General features: G+C 32.1%; 4 protein-coding genes across 12 annotated transcripts; 3 read left to right on the forward strand and 1 right to left on the reverse strand.

Annotated features, from left to right (window-relative positions):
* The first annotated feature begins 34 nt into the window (after nt 1–34).
* LOC105672295 (uncharacterized) lies at nt 35–6,048 on the forward strand. Of its 3 annotated transcripts, none has more exons than XM_012367145.2 (8): nt 35–335; nt 664–897; nt 1,132–1,267; nt 1,382–3,392; nt 3,477–3,535; nt 3,643–3,711; nt 3,820–3,938; nt 4,022–4,324. In XM_012367145.2, the coding sequence occupies exons 1-8, from the start codon at nt 318–320 to the stop codon at nt 4,031–4,033; spliced, it is 2,658 nt and encodes an 885-aa protein (XP_012222568.2). In that variant the 5' UTR covers nt 35–317; the 3' UTR covers nt 4,034–4,324. The 3 variants fall into 3 exon arrangements, with proteins under 3 accessions (XP_012222568.2, XP_012222567.2, XP_012222569.2); XM_012367146.2 differs by lacking the exon at nt 4,022–4,324 and adding an exon at nt 4,800–6,048 and having other exon boundaries at nt 36–335; XM_012367144.2 differs by having other exon boundaries at nt 3,820–4,324.
* Nucleotides 6,049–8,616: 2,568 nt separating this feature from the next.
* On the forward strand, nt 8,617–21,001 carry LOC105672301 (solute carrier family 35 member F3). Of its 7 annotated transcripts, none has more exons than XM_067352795.1 (12): nt 8,620–9,125; nt 10,523–10,675; nt 12,158–12,420; nt 12,709–12,861; nt 12,938–13,288; nt 13,503–13,631; nt 13,715–13,904; nt 13,995–14,084; nt 14,334–14,463; nt 15,897–15,926; nt 17,769–18,169; nt 19,825–21,001. In XM_067352795.1, the coding sequence occupies exons 2-11, from the start codon at nt 10,537–10,539 to the stop codon at nt 18,154–18,156; spliced, it is 1,863 nt and encodes a 620-aa protein (XP_067208896.1). In that variant the 5' UTR covers nt 8,620–9,125; nt 10,523–10,536; the 3' UTR covers nt 18,157–18,169; nt 19,825–21,001. The 7 variants fall into 7 exon arrangements, with proteins under 7 accessions (XP_012222577.1, XP_067208896.1, XP_012222576.1 ...); XM_067352793.1 differs by having other exon boundaries at nt 8,621–9,125; nt 17,769–18,103; XM_012367152.2 differs by lacking the exon at nt 17,769–18,169 and having other exon boundaries at nt 8,622–9,125.
* A 1,051-nt stretch (nt 21,002–22,052) lies between these two features.
* On the forward strand, nt 22,053–22,927 carry robl (roadblock). The gene is made up of 3 exons (XM_012367118.2): nt 22,053–22,194; nt 22,280–22,358; nt 22,436–22,927. The coding sequence occupies exons 1-3, from the start codon at nt 22,192–22,194 to the stop codon at nt 22,645–22,647; spliced, it is 294 nt and encodes a 97-aa protein (XP_012222541.1). The 5' UTR covers nt 22,053–22,191; the 3' UTR covers nt 22,648–22,927.
* Nucleotides 22,928–23,261: 334 nt separating this feature from the next.
* On the reverse strand, nt 23,262–25,665 carry LOC105672280 (XK-related protein 6). The gene is made up of 4 exons (XM_012367117.2): nt 25,366–25,665; nt 24,931–25,255; nt 24,683–24,838; nt 23,262–24,592 (listed from the first exon to the last, which is right to left on the reverse strand). The coding sequence occupies exons 1-4, from the start codon at nt 25,663–25,665 to the stop codon at nt 24,102–24,104; spliced, it is 1,272 nt and encodes a 423-aa protein (XP_012222540.1). The 3' UTR covers nt 23,262–24,101.
* Nucleotides 25,666–25,709: the final 44 nt, after the last annotated feature.

A 25,709-nucleotide genomic window follows, 5' to 3' on the forward strand; every position in this document is an offset into this window, starting at 1 on the left:
TACATAAGCATAAGAACCCAATTGAGTTTCTCTTCTAATGAATTTTTATAGTTTCGGCTGAGCTTTGTACGCCATTTTTATTTATGTGCAGGGGGACGAAGTGGAGTAATTTTTGTGCGATTTGCGATAATCTAAAAGTTGATCAGAGAAATGTATCGTCTGTCAATATGTAATTGAAATGGACCTTCGACGCATGTGACACGCGAAATTTTCGCGTGCGCTCAGCGTGAATATTTAGAATTATTCATGCGAACATTACATCGAGGTGTGATTACTGTGAACACTACAATTTTCTTCCCAGCACTCTTCTTGATAAAATGGATCATCGCCAAAAGGTAAGTCTACATCAACAAAGTCAATTCAAATGTTTAAGGAATACATCACGCTTTATGGTATTTTTGGTCTATCAACGAAATTTCGATTAAAGATGATTGTACACTCGACAACCTATTCATAAAAATCTGTCCATAACAGCTTGGAGTGCAAATCAACTCGATAGCGAAAAACATTTTAATTATTCTTATATTTTGTGATAAATTTTCTACTTATGCATATTTTTTATGCAGAAGTGGCAGTTTTCAAGGCAGCAGAAACAACTTTGCTCTTCATTATTTTTCCTTTGCTGTGATATTTTTAAAACATTTTATTTACTATCTATTTTAGATGGTTGTAATTTCTCAATCAAAAATCAAAATTGAGGATGATGATGAGGATGATTTGGAAGCATTGAGATTGGCAGCTCTTGAAACATTAAGAACAAAGGATGCCTCATATAAAAGGTCATCGCAAGTGCAAAAAGTTTCAGCACAAGTAACACAATCAGCTCGCTATCCGTATAAAAATCAATGGCCTATGAAGAAAAATTTTTATTACAAAGCACAACAAAGACAAAATGGCGTAAGTTTTCAATATATCACTTTTTTTATGTATTATTTGCAAATAATATTATATGCAAATATTTAAATAAACAAAATCACTGTGTTTTTAACTTTATAACGTTTAAAATATATTTGAATAAATGGTCTACTAAATAGTTTTCTAAATATTATATATAATGTTTATATTATAATTTATAATGATTTATTTTAATTCGATATGTTTGATTTATACATCTGTATTTTATATTTGCAGAATGTATATTATCAAAGTCCTCGTAATCCAAATTTAATAGCGATAGTTCCTGTAGATGAACCTTCTCCACTTCAACAGACTCAATTATCTTCTCCTGTAGAAAAGATTGAATCACGTATAGAATCATGTCCTGAAGGTAAGTTTATTATCTTTTTACGCAAAATAAGAATGTTATATTGAGCATTAATACTAATAATGTATCTATCTTCTTTTTTAAAAATTAAACAATTTTGTATAATCGTGATTTCAGAAGTATCAAAATTCCATCGTTTTAAAGATAGTGGAAGTGGTTCTGAAGATGAAGATGCAAAAGAGCAAAAAGGCATTGCAACTTCTGCAAAAACAGAAATTATAGCGAAAGAGGAATCAGAGGAATGTTTGTTAGAAACGGAAAGTCAGGAAGAAACCATGGAGAGTCTGCAAAAGAATGGAGACAACCAAGAAGAAGAGGGCAATGACGATGATGATGATATACTCTTAATGGCCGATCTCGAGGAAGAAGACAGTTTGGATCGCTTAATGGACGAAATGGAGAGGGAAATGAATGATGGGAAGCCATCTGAAAAGAGAGAGAAAAAATTGAATAGAGGCAAAACCAAGGATACAATAAAGGGTAATGAAGAAAATAAAAATTTTGATCACAAGACGAAGTCAGACGAAAACTCCGTAAAGAAGGAGAGGAACAACACGACTACCTCAAGTTTGAATACAGTTGGGAAGAATGACAGGAAATCGGTTTCTCCGCACATCAATCGGATTAGTCAAAAACGTAGGTCTTTGTCTCCAAGATCACGATCGCGAAAAAAATCACCGAAAAGATCCCCTAGAAGATCCCCAATCAGGCAACTGAAGAAGTCTCCGAGGGAACCGACGAGGTATAGATCACCTCGAAGATCTCCATTATCACGATATTCTCCAAGGTCCAGATCGCCCAGAATCTCACCGCGTAGATCGCCAAACAGAATATCTATCAAAAGATCACCGTCGAGGAAATTATCACCGAGAGGCAGATCGCCGAAGCTTTTGTCACGTTCCAGATCACCTCGACCGCACAGATCGAAATCGCCGAGACGATCGCCTCGATCGAAGTCTCCGAGATTGCGTTCGCCTAAAATATCGCATTCTAGATCGCCGCGATTATCGAGGTCGAGATCACCAAGGTACTCGCCGAGATCGCCGAGGTACTCGCCACTACTTAGATCACCTAGATCCAAATCTCCCAGATTATCCCCAAGAAGAGGGTCGCCCCGTCGTTTACGATCTGCATCTAGATCTCCGATTTTGTCTCCTCTTCCTCGCTTACGATCGCCAAAAGTCTCACCGCGTAGAACACCGCCTCGCTTGAAATCACCGCGACTCTCGCCGCACAGGTCGCCGTGGTCGTCTCCGAGGCATTCGCCTCGTCTCTCACCGCGACGGAGACGATCTCCGCCGAAGTGGTCACCTAAAGAATTACCCAGAAAGCGTACTTCACGTTCCATCACTCCGGATAATCGAGTCGAATATGTAAGAGATTCATCTCCGACTTTCAAAGGTACAACGACGCCAGAAATGCCGAGAGTGAAGGCAAAACAGAAAGATGAAGTGTACGAGAGAGCACCAATGTCGGCAGAAAAGGAATCCGTTGATACAGTCAGCGATCCCGTACTCGAGGCAAGAAGAAAGAAATTCGAGTCTACGCGGCCTATCAACCCCGTAAATGCCAATAAAAAGATTAAATTGTCCAAGAAGCACACGACAAATACAAAAGTAGAATCTCCGGAAGAAACGGAGATTCATTTGGACTCAATTGCTATAAGAAAAGTCAAACAAACAACTTTAGAAGAGTATGATGTTCAGGAAATAGACGCATGCTTGGAATCAGATTATGAATTTGTGGAATTTGAAGAAACAATGGAAAATACATCTCCGAGTGATGTTATAGATCCTGTAAATACATGTATGGACGTAGAACCACCGAAAACGGAGAAGGAAAAATCTTCAAAGAAAAAGAAGAGACGTGATAAAGAGATATATCAAGTAAAATTGAAGACCGAACTGCCGCTTTCTGAACGTATCGGGAAAGATAAAAAATGTAAGAAACGTAAAGACGTAGTCTCTGATGAAGAAGTGGATGTCGTATTTGGAGACATAGCGATAGACGAGGAAGGAGATTTACGAGCAGCACTTAGCAGAAAACGTGCGGAAAAATTGAATAGAACTGTACCGATTCAATCCGCCGCTAGATTAGTGCAATCGGCTTTCAAAGGTGTTGTGAATGAGTAAGTATTAGTATAATAATGTACAATATTCTTTTTTTTTTCTTCCTTACAACAGTATTACTTATATCATTTTTATTCTTACAGAGTTGTAAAAAATAATGCAAAAACTAACCAAAGGCATGTAATTAATACTGATGAAAAATGTAAGTATAAAAAATATATATATATTTGCGATTAATTTTTTTTTTTTTTGTCCAAATTGATTAATGTTATAATTTCTATAATAATAAATGTTTTTTTTTCTTTATAGCTAATCAAAAGGAAGTTAGACGGGTTACTGTGCTGCATCGATCATTAACTGAATTACACAATTCTGAAGGTATTTTTTTTTTCTGTTTCTATATGAAGAACATATTTTACAATTATATGCAAGTATTTTTGTTTTTTACAGTACAAAACAATTATTTTCTTGCTTTTTTATTTACAGATGAAAGTACCATTGACTCGAAGGTTCCTGTACGTTTCAGATTGGGGCACAATAAACAAGTGCAAGAGTCCAAAGAATCCAAGGTTATTCGAAAAGCATCCAAAAGGCAGGGTCGTAAGGTAAAGCACAAAATTCATTTGTCTCTAAAAGATCCTGAACACATTTTGTAATATAAAGTTATATAGAGCTATATTTATTCTAGGTTTATAAATAGTATAACTTTTTGTCAACCCGGTTTAATCGATATTTTGTGATACTACCAATCTAAGTATATAAAAGATACATTTTGAAATATTATTCGTACTTTTATTGATTAAGATAAATTGATGGCAGATTTAAAAATAGAAAATAACGAGATTTTACAGCCATTACGCTTTATACACTATATTATAATTCTATGAATGTAAATGATGCAATTTGAATAATAATCAACTGATGCAATTATGTTAGCTCAATAAATAACAATTAACTTTTAGTAATGTCATTGAAAAACATTCTATAAAGATATTTTTTATTCTCAGTGAATAATTCTTTTCATTATGAATTCTATTTGAAAAATTATATAATAATTTTTATCGTCACAAAAATAATTTATATAAAGTTATATAAATATGTTATGAATAACATAAATAATATTATGTGCCTTCTAATAATATATATAATTAGAGAATTATATAACACACACACACACACCCAACACCAACACACATCAGACACACACTACACACACACACACATACACATACACATACACATACACATACACATACACTATAAGATGATTTGCATTACTGCATTTTGAAAGAATAAATAGTACATTTTCGTGTGGTAGATATATAGATTCTAATAATAATCCTAAACAATATAAAAAACAGCTATTGTGTGGAACTTTTACAAAAATTGTTTGCAGTCTAATAAAGCATAATTTTAAATTTATTTTAATAGAAAATAAGATTGATTTGTTTTTTTTTTTTGTTTAGGAATAAAATAAATCCGCGTTCATCCAATTGCATATTTATATGAAGAGAGAATCGCGGTTCATCATACCGCTTATTATGTTATCAACCATAGGAAGATGCGCTCATTAATGATTGTATTTTTTGAAAATACATATAAAGCATCTTTTTTTCTTTTTTCAAACATAAAAATACAATAATATTAATAATATTAGAGAACAATATCTAAATTTCAATACTTTATAATTTAAATAATCTCGACTATTCATCGTTAAGGAAATTGCTTAGGAAAAGTTAATTATGTGTGGTTACATTAAATCATGTTGAAGAATATGTATATAATTTACTTTGATCGTTCACTTAATAAACAAGAATCAATAATCCCAAAGCTACCTTTTGCAAAACCTAAGCATACTTTACATGAAATTAGTAATGTATAGGGACATTTTAATTGTACATAGTTTAAGGTAGATTTTAAACTAATAAGAATGTTGTAATATAGCTTGTAAATTTAACTAACGATATATTGCGACATCAAATATCTTGTACAAAGTATCATAGCAGCAGAAAATGCAGCTTTTATTAAAATTTATTTGCTACGTGATATATTTTTAAAGAAGCAAAATGTAAATTTTTTCTGAGATCTGATACATGTTTCATGAAGTAATATTATAATTTATCAGCAAACATCCACTTTATTTTGCTATTAAAAAATTAATTGCATCTTGAAAATGATTGACGGTATAATGAGAGAGAGAGAGAGACCATTCTTTTATTTTTATCACATGACTATTTACTTTCAAACATATTACTAAATATGCAAATATAGTGTATAATCTTTCAAAATTGTGTAAAAGCATGTGCTCTAACTTTATATATTCGGCGGCAGATTGCTGCAAATCCTATTGATATAATTTTATACGGTTTTATTTTTAATCACATCTTACGAAAAAGATACATTTATTTTCTATTTAATGTATTTTGTATAACTATTATTTTATATAGCTATTTTATATTTAATTAACGTTTAAAGTAATACGTACCATTAATTTTACTCATAATTCAATTTCTGATAATTAGCACATAGACACGCATAATTATTGCAGTGTATGTATAGCTAATATGCGTGAATAATTTCGGGCTGTTATGCAGCTATGTATATAACTTCGGTCTACTCCGGAAATAATGTTCGTATATCAGGCTGAATACCTCATAGTATCTATGAAGGTGTAAATGCTGCTTTTACGTCAATAAAAAACCAATATTACATTTATAGATATTTTTTTCTACAAAAATGTTACTATGAGTACCTAATAGGAAACGTTATAATATATAATAAGTAATAGGAAACATTAATATTATAGTTTTAGATGTATATATATACATATAGATGATCCCATTTTAAATGCCACGGGCAAATATTTTGAAAATTAAGAAATACACGAAAAAATGCTTCCGACAAAAGTTGTAAAATTTCGAGGAGGGAAAAAAAGATTGTAATATTTAAATACCTTGAAAAAACTCGTCAAGATCAACATAAAAATCTGACATAAGAACTTCTATTTTTTATTGCATATTCTTGTAGCTGTCGAGACGTTTTTGAAACTTGTTACCATCCTTTTTCTTACTCAAAATTCTGCAATTTTTCCAAAACACTTTCGTATTCTTAATTTTCGAGATATTTGTCTGCGACGTTTAAGATGGGATATCCTGTGTGTATATATATGTATGTGTGCGTGTGCATGTGTTGCGTGCGTGCGTGCATGGTGTGCGTGCGTGCGTGCGTGTGTGTATGTGTGTGTGTGTGTGTGTGTGTGTGTGTAGTGTAAAAGTAATATTACTGATAACATGCGTGCCTTTATTTATGTTTAATTAATATATGGATAAATATACAATTTTTTTTAAATACGCTGAACTGCGAACGTTTACGCGTTTTATACGCGCTGGCCAAAACAAACTTTTTTACTGTGTCATTTTATTTACATAGTCGTACGTGTGTACCTTTAATATTAATTCTTAGAGTTGCGTAATAGATATCTCATAGAGATATATAACGAGAGACTGAAAAAAGTTATGAGCCTTAACCGGTATAGAAATACAATGTGATATTTGGAGGGATTTTTAGTTTTCCTTTTCACATGCGTTTCAACTGTCTTAGAATAACACAGATAGTTATGCGCAATAGCTTTAATATTTAAAAGATAGATGAGATAAATATAATGATACTATTTTCATAACATAACGCTATGGGTGTGCAAATTCTTAGATGTTCAAGAAGATACATTGGAAATATTTTAAAATTATTTTATAAATAATTTATGTGATGCATATATCTGTTTAAATAATATATATTTTAAAACAATTTACTTTATTTTGTCGCCATTATAGCTTGTCGCTTCACTTTTCGAAAGCTTAATATAAAGTTTATAAGAGAAAGTTGATTATAATTTGATTTAACTTCTGTGTTATTCTGCGATACAACTGCGATTAAATCGCGATTCTGACTGTACTGATTATTTAATTTATTAGTTTAACTTTTGTTATAGTGGTAAATACAGATGGGAATAATTTTTTAGTAAAATCTACATAACACTAAAAAGCTATTAGGTATAACTAGTAAAGTAATGTGGTTATAAATCATAATTATAAAAAATCAAAGTAGACAGCATTACATCATCGATTTTATATCTTTTTTTTATGTTTGAAAGAATATTTATAATTCCATTCTGGAATTTTTGTGAATTATATACATATATATATTTTTAATACATTGTTAATAATTAACATGTAAAGCTTTAGGCTATTATTGAAACATTCAACCATCTGTAATTTACTACGATGCGAACATATCGTATTGTGCATCAATGTATATCTATTTATATATCTGTATATATTTGTACTTATACCTTCTCTTACAAAGAGAAAAGAACAACATTACTACATACTTCGTACTTACATCTAGCGCGACATTGAAATCAATATCGAAGTAAGATCACGAAGGCTTACTTCATACATCGCTTAGAATTAATCGAATTTTTTATTTCAGAAAATACGGAAAATAAAATATTTTTTCAGCAAATTAACAACAGTTATTTACCAAAATCACCTGGAAACCCTTTGCAATTTAACTTTAATAAAATCCAAAGCATTTCCTCGTAACTGTGAGTCATTACACGTTGCACGATATTGTGCGGCATTGAAGAAAAATTAATGTGATACTGCACTTCATGAATATACATAAGAAAATATTTTTTCCTAGTTAGCCACGCAAAATTGTAGAAACTATAGAACTCGAGTGAATCACGACAATACTTGGTGTATGGCGCGAATGAAGAGTGAATATAGTTGTGCGTCAATTACAATCGATTACATGATTAGGCTATGCGTGCGCTGCTTTAACATTGAGTGAGTGAGAGAGAGGGAGAGAAAGAGAAAAAGAGAGAGAGAAAATTGTTGTAAATATAACGATACGAGTAATAAACATACGAAAATGAGAAAATAAAACAGTAATAAATTATATTTACATAGTAATTATATAATATTATATATATTATTTCACCAATTTTTTCATGGAATACAATAGCAAGAATACAAATACTGTTTGCAATTGGAAAATTATACGCGAATTAGTTAGAACGTTAATTATTCCGAGAGCTTTGAGAAACTCGAGTCTTGATCTTTAAATTAAATCTCTTCCGCATCAAGGAATTAATTAACGCATTAAAGGAATGAATCGTTCGTTTCGGAATATTCTGTACGCAACTTCACACCGAGAAGCTGTAATCGAAATGGCGCAACAGCAGCGAAAGTAGATGCGGACGGTGCAAGCGCAGACGCGCGAGCGGCTTAGTGAACGGGCTTGCTTACAAGGGTTGGGTAATCAATGGCATGGCAGGGCGCTTAAGACCATCTCTAACCACAACACGGTGCAATACGTGGTGGATGTGCACGCAGGAACCACCGTTTTTCATTCTCCTCCTCTCAGGGTAACTCAAAGAGTATCGTCAGTCTGCGTATAAATATAAAAGTAAATATTCTTTGAAATAAAATCATACAGTTCTCGTGTGTAAACAGTTCGCGATCAGCTGCATGACACCCTTCCAGCAATGATGAATCGTGCGGCAGGCTAATTATGTCGCGAGCTCCTTATTAAATAAATGTTAATTGACGAGTGAAAATTCGATTGTCGCGAATCCGCGGTCCACAGCGATGACACTTTGTGACATTGATCTCGCGTGATAAATTGAGTTAAGCGTAAGAAATCGGTCGGGATCGCCCGAAGTGGACCATGAATCATGGATACGTCGCAGGTCGAAAACGACGCAACTTCGGAAGAAAAACGTAAGGAAGGTACGTAAAGATCTTACAACGAGCTCAATTTCAGTGTCACTTGAGCTCGATGAAACCCGAAACGGAGAATATTATGAGTGCATGCTCTTTCATTACGGAACTTGTTCGCCACACTATGTCTTACACCTCATTTGTGAATGGTGTCATTAGTTATTACGTACGACGAATTAAATACTTTGTTTATCGATAAAGTAGACGTCATCTCGCGTCTGAACGATAATTTAATTAGTCAAATTTTTTACTTTTGAAACTGCCATAAGAATTTATATAGAAGTTTGGCATAACAACATCCGCATCGATATATATCTCATCAAAATTTATATTTTAAAATTATTTCTTGCTATTTTTAAAGTGGAGATTTTTTAAATTAATTAATCTGATTTACAAAAGCTTTCGATATTTCGAGTGGAAGTATATGTTTGATTTTGTACATCAAAAAATTGATAACGTTCTGAGCGACAATTTTCACCAAATACTTTTAACCGAAAAATTGTGCTTTTTTTTTTAATTTGTCAACCTTGCGCTTTCGGCATATATTAATAATGCTCTCGATACAATATGTTTATAAATTCTGTTTATTTATTTGACGCTTAATATTGCTAGCTTATTAAAGCGCTATTAAACGCTGACCGCGCTACCAATTTATTCATTTTATTTCAGAATTCGAAATTGTAATTATATTGCAATAATTGTATAACTATAATTTCAAAAGTTCTTGTGCGCTATTATACTTTATCTCAATTATCGTGTTTTTCTGCAATTACCACGAACGTACATTTAGCATTGAATTCCAGGATTGAGAATAATTTCACTTTTGCAAAATCAGATATCGAAACACACGGGAATATAATATAATATCCAAACACAAATTAAAGCACGAGATAATTAATATATTCGCATAGCATTGTACATTTCTTTCTTACTGAAATTATATCAACTTCAAACCTTCCTTTCGGACTTTACAATATTACATTCAGCAAACGCAGAGATTGTATTGCTAATCCCAAATTTGTTGCATTAACGATCAATTTTGGACATAGGACGCACTTTTCTGTAACTACACGGCGAGAATTGATCTTATGGATAATAATATCCAATTTTCCTACAATTCTCAAATGTGGTTGTCGCATAACACGAATTTTAGCGAACGTCGTATATGTGTGCGCGTCGCTGATACACGTTCGTAAATGTACGTCAAGGGATCAACAAGTTTATAGCAAATTCTGAGTAGCCTTGCACCGAATACCTCGCATGTGTCGTTTCCAATTGCGATAACCCGTGTAGCGTGTTGCTCAGCTACATTGAACGCGATCTCTTTCTCTCTCTTTCTCGCGCGCGCGCGCTCTCTCTCCTCTCCTGCCCTCTCTCCCCTCTCTCTCTAATGACATTTTTCAAAGAGCACGCTTGAGCTATGGGTAGCGGAGGAGTTGGTGAAGTATCAACGATATTTCACCCCCGACGATTGCGTCCATCAAATTTAACCTTCAGCGAAGATCAGCAGATTCATGGGCCGTTTGTCACCCCTATTCAGGTTGCACTCCGTGCTTCAGGTAAGCTCGCGTGCGAATATAGATTGTACCGGTCCTATCTACCCTTTTAACCACAGATATCAGAGTGTAAGCTAAAGAAAATCAAAGTTGCTTTAATCGTAAACAATCGCTGTTGTTCTGGCTATTTAATATTGATTATGAAAACATTTCAGCGACCTCTTGACCTTATTTCACTGCTAGCGAAATTTGATTTAAGACAAGTTTATCGATATTTAATGTGGTAACTAAAAATATTAATTATATTGCTTGATTAATTTAATTCTTTCGTTCTCAAATTGTTTAATAGTTAACAACAAAATATTTGTTCGTTTTTTTGTGCAAATTACGTAGCGAATAAATTATTCATAAAAAAGTTGACATTTTCAAAAAAATTTAAAGCTTTTTGTATTTGTTATTATTCAGCAACAATTTTATTTTTATTGTAACTGTGTACAATAATTTGCATTGTAAAATTTTTTTCCTTATCTTTGATTAGTAAATCTATTTAAAATATTTCAGGAAAATTATTACTTTTAAACATTAATTGCGTTTAAAATAACTCTTGTCATCGAATTGTGATGGCGAAAAATGAGAGATGATAATATTTTAATATTTTATTGCGAAATTTGTAAATACATATCAAAATACGTGTTTAGAATCATGTATACAAGACTGAAAAGAGCTAATATGGAAATATAAATGGCTATAATATTTTAGTTTATAATTTTAAATACGTAGTTATATAACTACAGTGGGAACGAAAGAGTTAAATTAGATGCTCCTAAATCATAATGCAATTCTAGTTTAAAAATTATAAATTTTTTAAATATTGCTAATATTGGAAAATAAAACAAATAATGGCTCTATACTGCAATAAATTTGTTAGATATAGAATCTGTGACTGAAAGCGAATACAATTTAAGACGATGCTTCGTATTACAATCATTCCAATATCAATTGGAGAATACAACAGACTTAGCAACGGACTGATAGCATTTTGTAGTATCTGCAGTATTTACGGAAAAATATTAATTTTTAAGGAAGCCTGTATTAGCCTGTTAGTATTAGTTTTAATATTAGCATTTTAGCATCGTTAAAATACCGTAACATACGCATAATATTCCGATTTGCCGTAGGTTGCTTAAAGCTCATAAATAAGGCTGCCAATTACATCTATTTTGCCTATTGTAAAGATAAAGCTGCAAACAAACTGCAAAAAATGCTTCAGAAAAGTCGCACGTATCATATTACTTTAAAATGTTAAAGACACGTGCACACAATTGCGCGCACTTCACATGACTTTATTTTCCGACGAGAATAAATATAAAAGTAAATTTAATCCGTAGCTTATTTTGCCTCGAGCACAGATCACGATAATCTAACGATAAATATATAAATTGTCGAATTAAATGTACGTCTTTTTATATATAAATTTAAATTCGAAATTATTTTTATCTCCGAGACACCGTAAGATGATAATTCAGTAAACCGTCAATATTTTAGCATGCGATCAACAGCAGGGATGCACCGATGGTTGCGGCGACTCCGCCTCGAGCTGTCGCACTTTGGAGACAACCGAAAGTGCCACAGGAAGCGGCGGCGGAGGCGGCGATAGTGGGACCGGAGGTGTCCAAGTTCATTCGACAGGTCAAACTCAATCGTCAACTCATGTGACGCCGATTCCAACTCCGGTTGCTCAACAACCACACCATTCAAGCTCAATTGTGGCCTGTTTCTCCTCTTTCTGCGCGAAGAGCGCAAAAAAGGTATTAGAAGGTCAATTGTATTTTTGACTCGAAGCTGAAACCATTTGAAAACCATATTTGCTTATTGTCTGTTTATTTGAAATAATTAGATTCTTTTTGATAAGAAATAAAACAGAATACAAGTTATGTGAGCAAAATGTATTGATTGAAAAATGATTACAATATATTATACTTGTGTAATAAACATATTTTTTTTTAAAGAGATTACCATTTTCTAAAAGTAGTTCTTTTTCGTGTCTGTAATATGTATCACTCGTTGTCATTCAAACTAATTATTCTCAATTACAGATATACTTCGGAATATGTGTGACATTATGCGTAACCGCGAGTTGGGTCGGTGCGACCCATTGCATTAAGTATTTGTATTTTCATAAGTCAGACGAAATCCTGCAGACGATCGCTTCCGCGAATTCCTCCTCGAACGGACTTCATCATCAACATGTAAGTTTATTCCAATCGATTCATTCATTCCTCTGTTTGATTCCTTGAACGATAACGTCGCGATAATTGTCCACAGATCATCCCTCCGTACAATGCACCCTTCTTCACGACGTGGTTCTGCACCAACTGGGAGGTCCTGTACTTTCCGGTATACTTCATCTGTCGCGCTGTCAGGACCAAGTGCGTCACCCCTTCCGAGATAATTGCTGAGAGCTTTCGCGGTTTTCGCGACAAGGGCTTCACAGGTGGTCGATTTTTAATTAGATGCAGTCTCTTCTGCGCCCTGTGGGTTATCACGAATTATTTGTACATACTTTCGCTGAGGATATTGTTAAGTACGGACGTAATGGCGCTATTTGCGACCAACGTCTCGTGTGTCTACCTGCTCTCATGGGTCATCCTTCACGAACAATTCGTGGGTGTGAGGGTCAGTAATTTGAGAGAAATTTTTTTAATATATAAAATATTTTTGTTGTAAAAATAAAAGCACTATCACACACCAATCTCTATAATATTTTATTATATTTTAACTTCTTTACGAGTTTATACAACACAAAAAAAGATTTTTGTATGCTTTTTTATGATAAAAGAAAGATCTTCCATTATCAAATTTAACTTGAAATCTTTCTCGTCGTTTGCAGATAGTCGCAGTAATCCTTTGCAATACCGGTATCGCGTTGTTAGCTTATATGGATGGCATAACTGGAAGTCCAACATTGGGAGGTGTTGTTTTAGCTACAGCAGCGGCGGCTGGTTCTGCCGTTTACAAAGTAAGCATACAGTGTCATCTCTGATTTGCATTACAATTACAATATTATGAAAGATAAGATGTTTAATAAATTACTTTCTTCAGGTTCTTTTTAAGAAAGTGATAGGAGAAACCACATTTGGCCAAATGTCTCTATTTTTTTCTCTTATTGGTTTGTGTAACGCCACTCTATTATGGCCGGTTTGTCTCACCCTTTACTTTTCCGGAGTGGAAACCATGTATTGGGCAAGATTTCCGTGGGCAGCATTACTTTCCGCGAGCATTCTCCACTTAGGTCAGAACTTACGTTAAACTAGACTATTATTTAGAACGGAAATATATGTATTTATATAACTAACATGTGCTTTGAACGATTTGTTTACAGTTGCAAATATGATTGGCAATTTCAGCATCGCGTTCACTTACGACTTGTTTATCACTCTTGGATTAATAACAGCTGTACCTGTGTCCGCTGGTAAATAAAATTGATTGACTAGTTTAATCTAAAGTGATGAATCTTAATTTAATTAAATAACTTCAGTACACCAGCAGTATTTAACAATAAAATAAATTGTAGCATTTAACATAAATTTGTGAATAAGAAATGAATGTAGAAATAAGAATAGGAATATTTTTGCTTACACAAGTTTTCAATATAATAACAGAATTGTTTACTTTTAATTTTTACAGCACCGTGAGAAGCTAATTATTAATCTAATTGCAGCTTTGGACATTATTTTCTACGGAGCGTGCTTCGTAGGTATGAAATTAGCGGGATTGATCTTCATAGCAGTCGGTTTCTTCCTCGTCATGTTTCCGGATAATTGGCCAGATTACATAACGAAGATTCTCCGGTATGTTTCTTTAATTCGTATTCCCTCCGTATATAAGTTCTGTGGTATGCACATTTAATTCGGAGTTTATTTATTTCCTCTTTTAGTCTATAATTTTTCTAGTAAGTTTTTTATACGTTCTACATTTATCTATCTTTCTATACATTTTCTTTCTCTCTTGCAACAATATCGGACTGTTGTTTTTTTACCTTATTTGGCACAAAAATAGAAGCAGCGCGTAGTCTTATTTAAGTAGGATGTGCTTGACTTATCTATACACATCTATACAGTTATCTTTTATACTGTCTTAATTTTTTCGATCTTTTGAAAGACATAAGATATATTTAAGTAATCGCTTTCGTAAAAAGTAATATAGATATTTTCCTGAAAATACGCCGGTTTTCGCACAACGTACAATTTCAATATAATCCCATTTCGGAGAAACTGTCTGATCAAACATGACATTAGGAATTGTCTTATCAGTAAGAAAAGTGCAAACTATTATTTTAACATATTATTCACCGTTATATTACTTAAGGTCGTTTAGAAAATTCTTAAGTTTCGATCTAAGCTTGTGTTCATACAATTCTTGTAATTTACTTTGCATTTCATCAGCCACTTTGCAGCTTTGCAGCTCACGTTATCCATACATGCCATATTTTCAGATTACATGAAATATTTTGTTTCGCTAAATAGAGATGTCATACAGAAGCAATTATGTCGAGTATGGTTTCTTTCGCATTTAGAGACAACTTGTGCAACACCGTCACGCTTTACGAAAATTCAAAACTTGTATTGATATTATTTTACAGGATGCCTGGAATATGCAACAGATTTAAAGTACAATTAAATGAGTACATTTTGTAGCAAGAAATACACATTTACGTACACACACGGGCGATAATGTAAGCAGGCTAAAAAAGTTCAAATATTTTGCGCAGTTTTGTTCGAAATATCAGATTCCTTTAAATACATCAGGAACTTAATCAATGTGAAAACCAAACTATCTTTCGTTTAATTTTTATATTTAATACTTTTTAGATTTTGTTGTCTCGAGAACAGTATCTTTGGTACATAATTAAAATAAATTATGCGTTTGTCATTTTTTTATACGATTTTTTATGGAGAAAGTTTAATAATGAATATTGGTAAAAATATGTTTCTTTTTATTTTATTTTTACTCTTTTCATACTTCAAAATTTTTGCATCTACTTAAAAAAGTATTTTTTTTTAAACCAACATATTATAATTTTTCAATTTTATTGTTTATCGGATATTTTCATAACAAAAGTGCACATTGTTCCACTCTTGGAGCTTGATTTGCTTAGGCAGAAAAATTGGGAAAATAAATGATTGGATTGCTTGAGCTGCTCGTTGTATATTGTTTATAAAATCGATGTCGACACTTCATCACTCGCTTCCCAACAATCAGGATCCATTATATGCTGTTACAGAAACGTAGTCCTCATGAGTCACAGTACAAGGTAAGAAAATACATTCTATTCGTCTTGCTCTGGCGCTACCGAAAATTCATCTTTTTTTGCAACAATTATCAGGACATTTATTTTAAACATCACAAATTGCAACACAAAGCAAAAAAAGAGCTCTTCGGACAATTTCATACATAAAAATTAACGCGATATGTGTGTATGTGTGTGCGTGCATGCGTGCGTGTATGTGTGTGTAAAAGTTAAAATGTTCAATAAATTATATCAACATTTCTATATGACATTAAAAAAAAAACAGTTGAATTTTTATGGTAGAATATATTCAAATATTTCTCAAGGATAATTATATCGCGTACGGATAATTATTACAAAAAATTTATTTTTGGATGTAAATCAATAGTCACAAACTTATTTTACTACGCAATCGGATAATAAAGAATATCTCGCAATAAATTAATTGTTATTTCCGATGAATTTTCCGTAAAAGAGCAAGCGGTATAAATGTCAATAGGCGCATGATTTGTAACATTTTTTTCCCCATTTTTTTCATTCTGCATGCATACGTTTGAGCTTGGCTTACTTTTCATTGACTCTTAAAACAAGTAGTATGTCCATTTTCTCTCTCTCTCTCTCTCTCTCTCTCTCTCTCTCTCTCTCTCTCTTTCTCTTCACGCTTTTTTCTGATATTATTTTCTTTTCAGTCATTCAATTAGCTTCGGTGCATTCTATAGCTGTATTAGCCACATTTGTGTAAACATTAATCAACGGAGAGATGATAAAACGCGTGTTAGAGGCGTAATTAATTTTGTCATTGCCCTCGAAAATTTAAAAAATTGCTTGCCTTTTTGATGGCCATGCTTCTAAAATCCTGGAACGGTGTATTTTACCCTACTTTACCCTTAACATTTGATTACGTGCTCTTGTTTGTTTGCCTCATTGCCCTGCCTGATCAATTAGTGATCTAGCCGTCGTTGAAATACAGCATTCATAGAGACAGCCATTAAATCGAAGTTATTTCTATGATTTCTATATTCCAAGAATTGTAATTTTTTTCCTAGAAAAAAAGAAACAAGAAATATTTTGATTGAAAATTTATCATACAAATTGTTATATTATTATTGCATTTTATTTGTATTATTATATTGTTACTTTATTATATAAATCTGTGGAGATAAGAATCAAGATAAAAATTTTAGCACTCTTTCTTTACGTTAGATCATTTTGTAAGTTATTCTCTTCTTTTCCAAATGATAAAAAGTATTAATATTGTGTTTAATATTCGATTATAATGGCTCAGTTATATGATCGACTGCTTGAATACGCAGTTTAAATTCCAAATTCGAATTTGTATGACGATGTTTTCCATTGCAACTTGTATAGTTCGGAGCATCGGAAGCTCCATTCGGGTTCACCCCCATCACTTTCCAATCCCTTTTTACTTACTTAGGGCCCTTTATTCTCGTAAGTTAGATGGAGATTAGTGTGGGGGGAGGAGAGGGAGAAACGCCAGCGAGAGTTCATAACTGTGAGAATAAAAGTAGAATTAAGTAGACAAAAGGGTGGATAGGTTAGAAAGTGATGAGGGGCACCCGAGTGGATAGCTTTCGGTGCACCTAACCGTACGATTGTCGCGATTTAACGCGAACACACGAGAAGCGTAAAAAGGAACCCGATCAGGATTGCACGACAGTTCCCACGATCCCTTCCGTTTCCCCCATTTAATTAAATTAAAAAAAAAAAAAAAAAAGAAAACACCAACAAAAATGCATCGCGCTGCGAGACATCGTCGGGAGGAGCCACCCGCAGTTGCCCCCGCACCGAGATAAGACTGAGGAGATCGACTGATGAGAGCCTCGGGCTTGATATATATATACACAGTACCACGGGGGGTGACCGGCAATGCGGCAGCAAGACTGTCGTTAGGAGCCGCGCGGCGTCCATCCAGCCACGTCAGCAGCGCTTGAGGAGCTACGGCGTTTCCGCTGCGCACGGGGACGGCCAGACGTTGCTGCCGATTAGCAGCAACAGCAGCAACAGCCAGCCGGCCGCCCATCGGCACGTTAACAGCTCGCAACAGTACAGCTCGACATCCGAAATCCAATCACGCCGTGTCCTTCCTTCCATCTCAACTTCCATCACCTCAACCTCGACCTCGACCGCCGTGAACGTCGTCAACAACAGCTACTCGCACGATTCTCATATTCACCAGCAAGGTATGAGAACGATAAGGCTGGTGGCTTCGTCGAAGTCACGCGCGGCGCGGTAAGAGAGAAAATCAGGTAAAAATAAAGCCGCGGAAGGGTTGAAACACCGAAGTTCAAGCGTGATCGTGATAGTTGGCTGGCGAACAAGTAGCGCTACATAGGCGTTGTCTTGTGCCGTGTTGTGTTTCGCTCAAAAAAAAAAAAAAAAAAAAAAAAAAAATTGAAAAGTGCTGGAATTAATTGAGCAGAAATTTATTAGCAAATGATTGACAGTCGCAAATTATTTTGGAAGCGCTGTATTGAGCTACGTATATGTTGTATTGCTATCGAAGCTAGCAGCAGAATGTGATGTAGCGCATAAGAACCGAGCATTGATAGTCAATATATGCAGGGTATTCTAAGCATATTACTACTTTTTTTTTATTTTTGCAGTCAATTTGTGAAATATACTTTTCATATTTTTTAATATTTCTCTTCTAACACTAAATATTTTATTAAAAAACGGAAAATAATAAATTACAATTCGGCAGTTTAAATTTAAAGAGAAGAGTAAGACTTTTCGTTTACTTACATTTTCCAATTCACAAGATGCCTTTATTTTTTGTCATTTTTAAATGCCATTTAAAAAGAACCTAGAATATCCCCATTTTTTCTTTCTTTGACCCTTCCTCTCTTCCGCCCTCTTCATCCTTCTCTCCATCTCCCCCTTTTCTCTTTCTCTTTCATACTTTTCATAGAAGAGAATTTGTGCTTTTGAATTGACAAAAAATCTAGAATGAAAAATATAGCGATATTGATCAAGTACCCTGTATATCGAAAGCACGTGCGTGCAATGAGGAATGTATCTTTGCAAAACTCTAAGTCTCTTCGCATCTTCTTATCCGTAGCTCGTAGTGATTTGTTTAGTATCCTGTCATATGAATGTTTCTGGTATTCGTGAATGTTTCAAATAATTTTTTATATTAATTATTTATATCGTTCGTGTGCGCCATGAAACTTTTTGGAATGAAGCATTGCGATATGAGTCATGTTGTTTGATATTAAATGGAACAGTTACTGTTATAATTAAGTTTCGTTGATTACATTTTTTGTAAACAAACGGGCAATCCTATGATGATCAATTATATATCTCATCAGAAAATTTTTCATTACACTATAAAATATCAAGAATTTATATTGCCATGTAATAATGGGAAATAAGAGTGACTTTCTGCGATAGACATAAATTTGATACTTTTGCCTGAAAATTTTCTAAAAATGTATAACAAGAATTGAAAGTTTGTAAGAAAAACAACATAATGCAATTTAAAATTTATATGCATTAAGAAAGGTCACACATTTTTATTCCAAATTCAATAGTAATAAATTGAATTTATGAGTTTATTTGAAATTGGTATTAAAAAAAATAAAATAAATATTTTGATATAAGTTTGATATATAACTTGAAATGCAACAATAAATCTTAAATTTATTCTATATTATGTACTATTTAGCTGAAATATACGTGAACAGAATAAATATGAAAAAGAACAATTACATATTTTTGTAATTCTTCTTTGGGATTGCACGTTAAAATTAATAAAGAACGTCAAAGAGCGCAGTAATGTTGGAAATGTTCCATGCGATTTTTTTGTCGAGTCAGTGAAAGAAAAACGCGTTCTGCATGCTAATTAAGATCTTTAGTTAACAGTTGTTAGAATCATAATGAGTAATATAGTTTTCATTTGCAGGTGGAGCAGGAGACACAGGCATGGTTCGTCAGACGGATCGTCGCGTGATGTGATCGATTATCGTACCGGTTATATAAAATCGCATCTACGTTCACCCTCGGGCAGGGTTCGGTGACTAAACACACTGAGAACCGAAGCAATAATTAAATTATGGCAGACATATATGTATATATAGATTTCTTTAGCAACGGCGATGGTCAAAGTTATAAACGCGAATTTGACCAGCGGATAAATTTTCCATAAATCAATTTAAATTTTCTGAATTTTTTAAAACTTTTTAATGCCTTGCTAATGATGTATCGTTTCATGAACATCAGCTATTTTCATAGTTTAATCATTTCTTTGTTGCTAATAATTTTAACTTCGGCACGAGACGAAAAACTAGTTAAATAAGCGAACGCAAATAAAAAAATTTGCTCCAAAACGAATACTTTTTAATCGTGTACTTTCTTAAGTATTTTTCAATTTACTTAATAATTTATTAAAAAATGTATTAAACGTCGTAACGAGACACCACCGGAACCAAACTTCTTCAGATATGTAGGGAAGTTCAGAAGAAACTTGCTATTATATAGTAGTAACGTAAGAAAAAAAAAACTTTTTGCAACTGCTAAAATTTCCACTAATTCAGTTTTTCATATAAACTATTAGAAAAATTAAACTCAAACAGATTTGTGAAATCTGAAGAATAAGATTTTAATCTGATAAAGTAGAAAGAATCATAGAAGACATACTAGTAATAATTTTAGATCTTTATTTAAAAGTCTTATCATAATTGATATCATCATTGATAAAAAATTACGAATACGCGCAATACGTAAAGACAATCAGAAATAGCGGACTAGCTCTGATAAATGTTGTTTTTCCTATATCGCGCATTGATTTGTACAGATATCATTTACAGCAAGTATTTTCTGTTGTGATAAGCGTTGATACACTGTTGTTTTGTTACAATATTGTCATATTTACAACGACTCATAAAGAAATTCTTATCGGTATTAGTGTAACATTACAGGGTTGACAATTTTACCTACATTACAAAAAAAACTTATAATAAATTTTAAATCTTTACCATAGTGTTCTAAATTAAAGATAGAAACTAAAACGATGATGTCGAATTTTGTGACAACTATAATCTATAAAAAGAGAAATATTTAATAAACTAGGAAGACTCACAGTTCGTGGCAGCTCAATTAAAAATATATCACATTCCCCTATTATTTTAAATTTCAAGAGATAAAGTTAATGTAGAGAAATATGACGATTGTTATATATAAAGATTGTGATGAGTTTAGGATTTGTTTATGATGAAACTTCAGAAGAAAAAAATACAAGTTAAGTCTTAAATACTAGTTATGAATATATTTTTATAAGCTTCACATTTAGAAATTTTCATAGAATTATTTCATTGATAATTTATTATTATATTGTGCATACACTATATAATTTTGTACATAATTTTTAGATGTATTTAATTTCGTGATTAATTGAATATTTGAATCATAAAAAAAATATACTGTATATTGAGAAGCTTTACTTTACGTATATATATATTGTAAATTACACAAAAGTTAATAGACAATGGTCATATAACAACCGCAGTGTCATACTTATTGTTGTAATACTTATCATGAAGTAAACTACAACAGATTTTAATTTAACATTGGCATACAAAGTATGGAAGCATTGCGAATAAATAAATGTGGTGAATGTCAATAATAAATATAGTTAATTAAAAAAATATTTACTAATACCATTTTTAGATGATTCTATTCCATGAAGTAAGAGTAAGGAGACCCAACTGCACAGATTGAAAGTAGCAAATGTTTCGTATATTGTCAGGTTTGCCAAATAGAATAATGTGCAACATTTTGTCACCACCTTGAAATTGTAAATGGATGCATTGTATTACAAACGCTCACTGAGCGGCTAAGTAGTAATCGAATGTGATTGATTTTTACCTTTGAATCCATGTGCAAGAGCCATAAGCGGAGCATCATTCAGCGGAAAATCTAGTAACGTTGCCCAACTGTTGAGTTCGCTGAATGCCACCAATATGTGCGATGGGACGCCACCTTTAGAGTTCAATTTCCGGCTTCACTTTTGTTATACTTCTGAGATCTTTCTTTAAAGTCTTTGAGTCTCTGATCGTTACCTATTAGATATATTTATGAAATATAGTCATATTAATGCATTATATTGCATAAAAAGTGTTTCGAAAGGGACAGATATCTATAAAAAAAGAAGGGAAAAAAGTATAACTTTATCATAACGAAATTTATACTACAATTGAGATCTTGTATCCAGTTTATTGGATATTACAAACCTTGTTTTTCCAAAGAATTGTAGGATTATATTACATTAAAAATGGTAAGCACATAGTTTCTTAATTTTATGCAATTTTGAGTATAACTGTATTGCAAATTTTATTACTTATGAAATATATATTTTTTAGGCTCAGGAAGTTGAAGAAACCATGAAACGAATTCAATCTCATAAGGGTGTAGTTGGCACAATAGTTGTTAATGCAGAAGGTACAGTATAAGAAAATTAACATCGTTTGTTTATGTGATTATAAAGAAATTGTCATAAAATTACATTTATTTTATAGGTATTCCGATTAAATCAACATTAGATAATACAACAACAGTTCAATATGCAGGCTTAATAAGTCAATTATCTGACAAAGCTCGTTCTGTTGTGCGTGATTTGGATCCAACAAATGATTTAACTTTTTTGCGCATACGTAGCAAAAAACATGAAATTATGGTTGCACCAGATAAAGAGTTTATATTAATAGTAGTACAAAATCCTGTTGATTGATTCAAAAGAAACACAGCTTTATTAAGAGAGATTGCAAAATTAACACATTTCTTTGGATATTAATTTATTATGTACACTGCATTTTATTTTAATATTTAATCAATTAGCTAATGAAAAAATAAAGCTTAAATCTTATATAATGTAATAATATTTAATTATTAAGCTAATTTAGTGAATTATAAATTTTAAGATCTTTAAAACGTTTCCTTTTTTAGCAAATATTTTATGTTTCCAAATCAAATTGGATTATGAATAAATGCTATATTGATCATTCCTAACATATGTTTTTATATTATTCAATATACTTGCATATGTATGTCTCATTATATTTTGTTTATTATTGTATGTTATCGCAACATTTTATTTTTTAATTCAATTTTTTTTTTGCATACTAAGATATATTTCACCATTTACATCTTATAGTGCACCAATATAATCATACAAGATTTAAGAACATAAAGTAATATAAAAAGTCAAAGAATTAAAAAATGACAATGTGGAATAAGAAGAAATAGGAAAAATCAAGTCATTTTGAATCATATTTTATAAATGAAGAGTATTTATTTTTTTCAATTATTTTGCTGGGAAAGAATGTTGAAAGACTACAATATATATGTATTTTACTTATGTAATTTAATACATCATAAAATGTGTACAAAGATTTGTAAAATATATACAAGATATATGATATTAAAATAATGTGGCAAGTAACTTGGCAGAGTAATAATTAGAGACAAATACTAAAAAATATAAATTTTGACATATACCAGTTCATACAACGCACGCATACACACACATTCACATGTACAAACGTACATATAATGTATTGTATTATAGAACTATTGTTCTGTTACTTCAAAATTACCTATGATAATCTTTTAATATAATTCCCACATAAAAAAGGCAAATATTTTTATAAATATGTATGTAAATTAATTTTTTTTGCTACTTGTGCTTATTTTGTTCGAAATATTTAATCCAATATTGTAAAATAACAGTCTTTTGAGTATTGACATTAGATTTATCACATAATTATGTTTAAAATGATACAATAATACATTGATGTAACATTTTGAATTCACAAATTACATAAATGTCCCTGAGATGTTACTTATTTCCAACCTGAATTAAGGAATATTTAAATAAACATTTTCTTATATTGAAAACTTCAGTACAAAAAATATTTTGTAGGAATACAATATATAAGCTATTTTATTTTACAAAACTTTTAAAAGTTGTATGCTAAAAACTACAAACTATAAACTTTAATAGAATTGTATATAAAATTGACATCTGAAAATTTGGAATGTAATATATGTATAAATACATAAAAAATATTACATGTGTTGTTGAGATTCTTCATACAAAATATAAAATGTCCTTACAAATGATAATGTAAAATTGTATTGCTTACTCTATTTTAAGTAAGAACATTTAAATTTAAACATCTAAATTTATGCTATTTGAAGGGATGCACCTGAGGTACGAGGTTGCTTTTTTGAAGGATGAAACGTGTAATACATAATCATTGCTGCAATCCCCACAAAGAAGAAGATAACTCCAAAAGCGAAAAACACATTAAAGTACCAAGCATTTCTAACTGCGAGAGAAGAATTGAATCGCCACAATAAGACTGACATAATATTTTCCAAGAAGCAAAGCACATAAAAACAAAAATGCTTCCAAAATGTGTTTCCATCTACGGCATTTAAGTATATGAAAATATGAACTATGCCGATAACTCCGGCAAACAATATAGAATAAAAGCGTTCTTTCAACGTTGGTTGCATATGCGGTGGATGATTGTAAGTTCGACAAAACTCTAATATTCCATGGGAATCGATTAAGATCCATATTGTCATACATATCCAATGTGTAATGCAACAAATTATTGTATAGATAGGCCAGATACTTGCAATAACACTGATTGATAAGATTCTTGCCACTGTAATCATGATGATAATATATGAATTTCATTCACCCCATCTCTTTCAATCTCAAACATTAATTTACATATTCATTATTGAATATATACCTGTAATGCAAAAGTGCCATAGAAATTGTAAAACAATTCCTATAACACCAATATTTGATTTATCTTGTTGAGCTAATCGAATGCTACGATGATAACTAGCCATTGCCCAACCCATACTTGCAAGCGAGCTGACAATGCTACCTACTTGATGTATAACTGGAAATATAGAAATATATTAAAAGAATTATAAAATACAAGATTAAAATAAATTAATATTAATATTAAAACATATTCAAAATGATAAATACACTCAAAATTAATTTCAGCATGGTAATACTTTAACATTAAAGTTAATTGCAGAATTTGTTGCGGTGCAGCTTCCAAAAAACATTCAAATACTCTTAGTAATGCAACATCTTCATCTTCTTTGAGCATTTTCACATAATATCGCCTTTCGCCAACACGATCCCCAGACTTCTTGTATTTGCGTGCTTTTAATGCATATTTCAAAGTATCGTAATAATGTATAACTGGTGCTAATTGTAAGATTACAGCAACCGCAAAATACAAATTATTTTTAATCATTAAGCGTATTGTCTTGTTATCCTCTAATGGATCCATGCCGGAATTTATCTGCACCAAGGAACACACGTTGTTCAGATAATTATCAACCATTACATGGAATCAATGATATAATTTAATTAGTTAATATAGATATATTGTATAAGTATAATCTACTTCACTTCTTTATCTTGACGTTGCATCCTTTTACTGACAATGACATTTATCAGAGATGGAATGATGATAAGGCAAATTGTCCAAGCAAAATATGTTATTTTGCCAGTCAAAATGTATTGAATAGCGATGTTATAATCAAAACACATATCCACAATGTGCATAAATATGGAAGAAGCCAAAAGGAAGACATCCAATTTGGAAATGCAAGGAGTATTAGGCGGTACATCCACATTGTCAGTATCAGAATGGATAACTGGAAATATATTAGTGAGGTAACGAAAGTGCTTGCGATTTTCTTCTCCCATGATTTCCACTTCACGTCACAATTTCATTACAATATATATATATA

Source organism: Linepithema humile, chromosome 4, assembly GCF_040581485.1.
Source record: "Linepithema humile isolate Giens D197 chromosome 4, Lhum_UNIL_v1.0, whole genome shotgun sequence".
Taxonomy (NCBI): Eukaryota; Metazoa; Arthropoda; class Insecta; order Hymenoptera; family Formicidae; genus Linepithema; species Linepithema humile.

Bases quoted from the DNA above. Each gene is read 5' to 3' on its own strand.
- LOC105672301 (XM_067352795.1), top strand. From the start codon at position 10,537: ATGGGTAGCGGAGGAGTTGGTGAAGTATCAACGATATTTCACCCCCGA. The intron at 10,676-12,157 runs GTAAGCTCGCGT...TCAATATTTTAG, and splicing joins GGTTGCACTCCGTGCTTCAG to CATGCGATCAACAGCAGGGA. The intron at 13,905-13,994 runs GTCAGAACTTAC...ATTTGTTTACAG, and splicing joins CGCGAGCATTCTCCACTTAG to TTGCAAATATGATTGGCAAT.
- LOC105672295 (XM_012367144.2), top strand. The intron at 1,268-1,381 runs GTAAGTTTATTA...TCGTGATTTCAG, and splicing joins TATAGAATCATGTCCTGAAG to AAGTATCAAAATTCCATCGT. The intron at 3,393-3,476 runs GTAAGTATTAGT...TTATTCTTACAG, and splicing joins TTCAAAGGTGTTGTGAATGA to AGTTGTAAAAAATAATGCAA.
- robl (XM_012367118.2), top strand. The intron at 22,359-22,435 runs GTACAGTATAAG...TTTATTTTATAG, and splicing joins AATAGTTGTTAATGCAGAAG to GTATTCCGATTAAATCAACA.
- LOC105672280 (XM_012367117.2), bottom strand. From the start codon at position 25,665: ATGGGAGAAGAAAATCGCAAGCACTTTCGTTACCTCACTAATATATTT. The intron at 24,839-24,930 runs GTATTTATCATT...CTATATTTCCAG, and splicing joins TGCTGAAATTAATTTTGAGT to TTATACATCAAGTAGGTAGC. The intron at 24,593-24,682 runs GTATATATTCAA...TCATGATTACAG, and splicing joins ATGGCACTTTTGCATTACAG to TGGCAAGAATCTTATCAATC.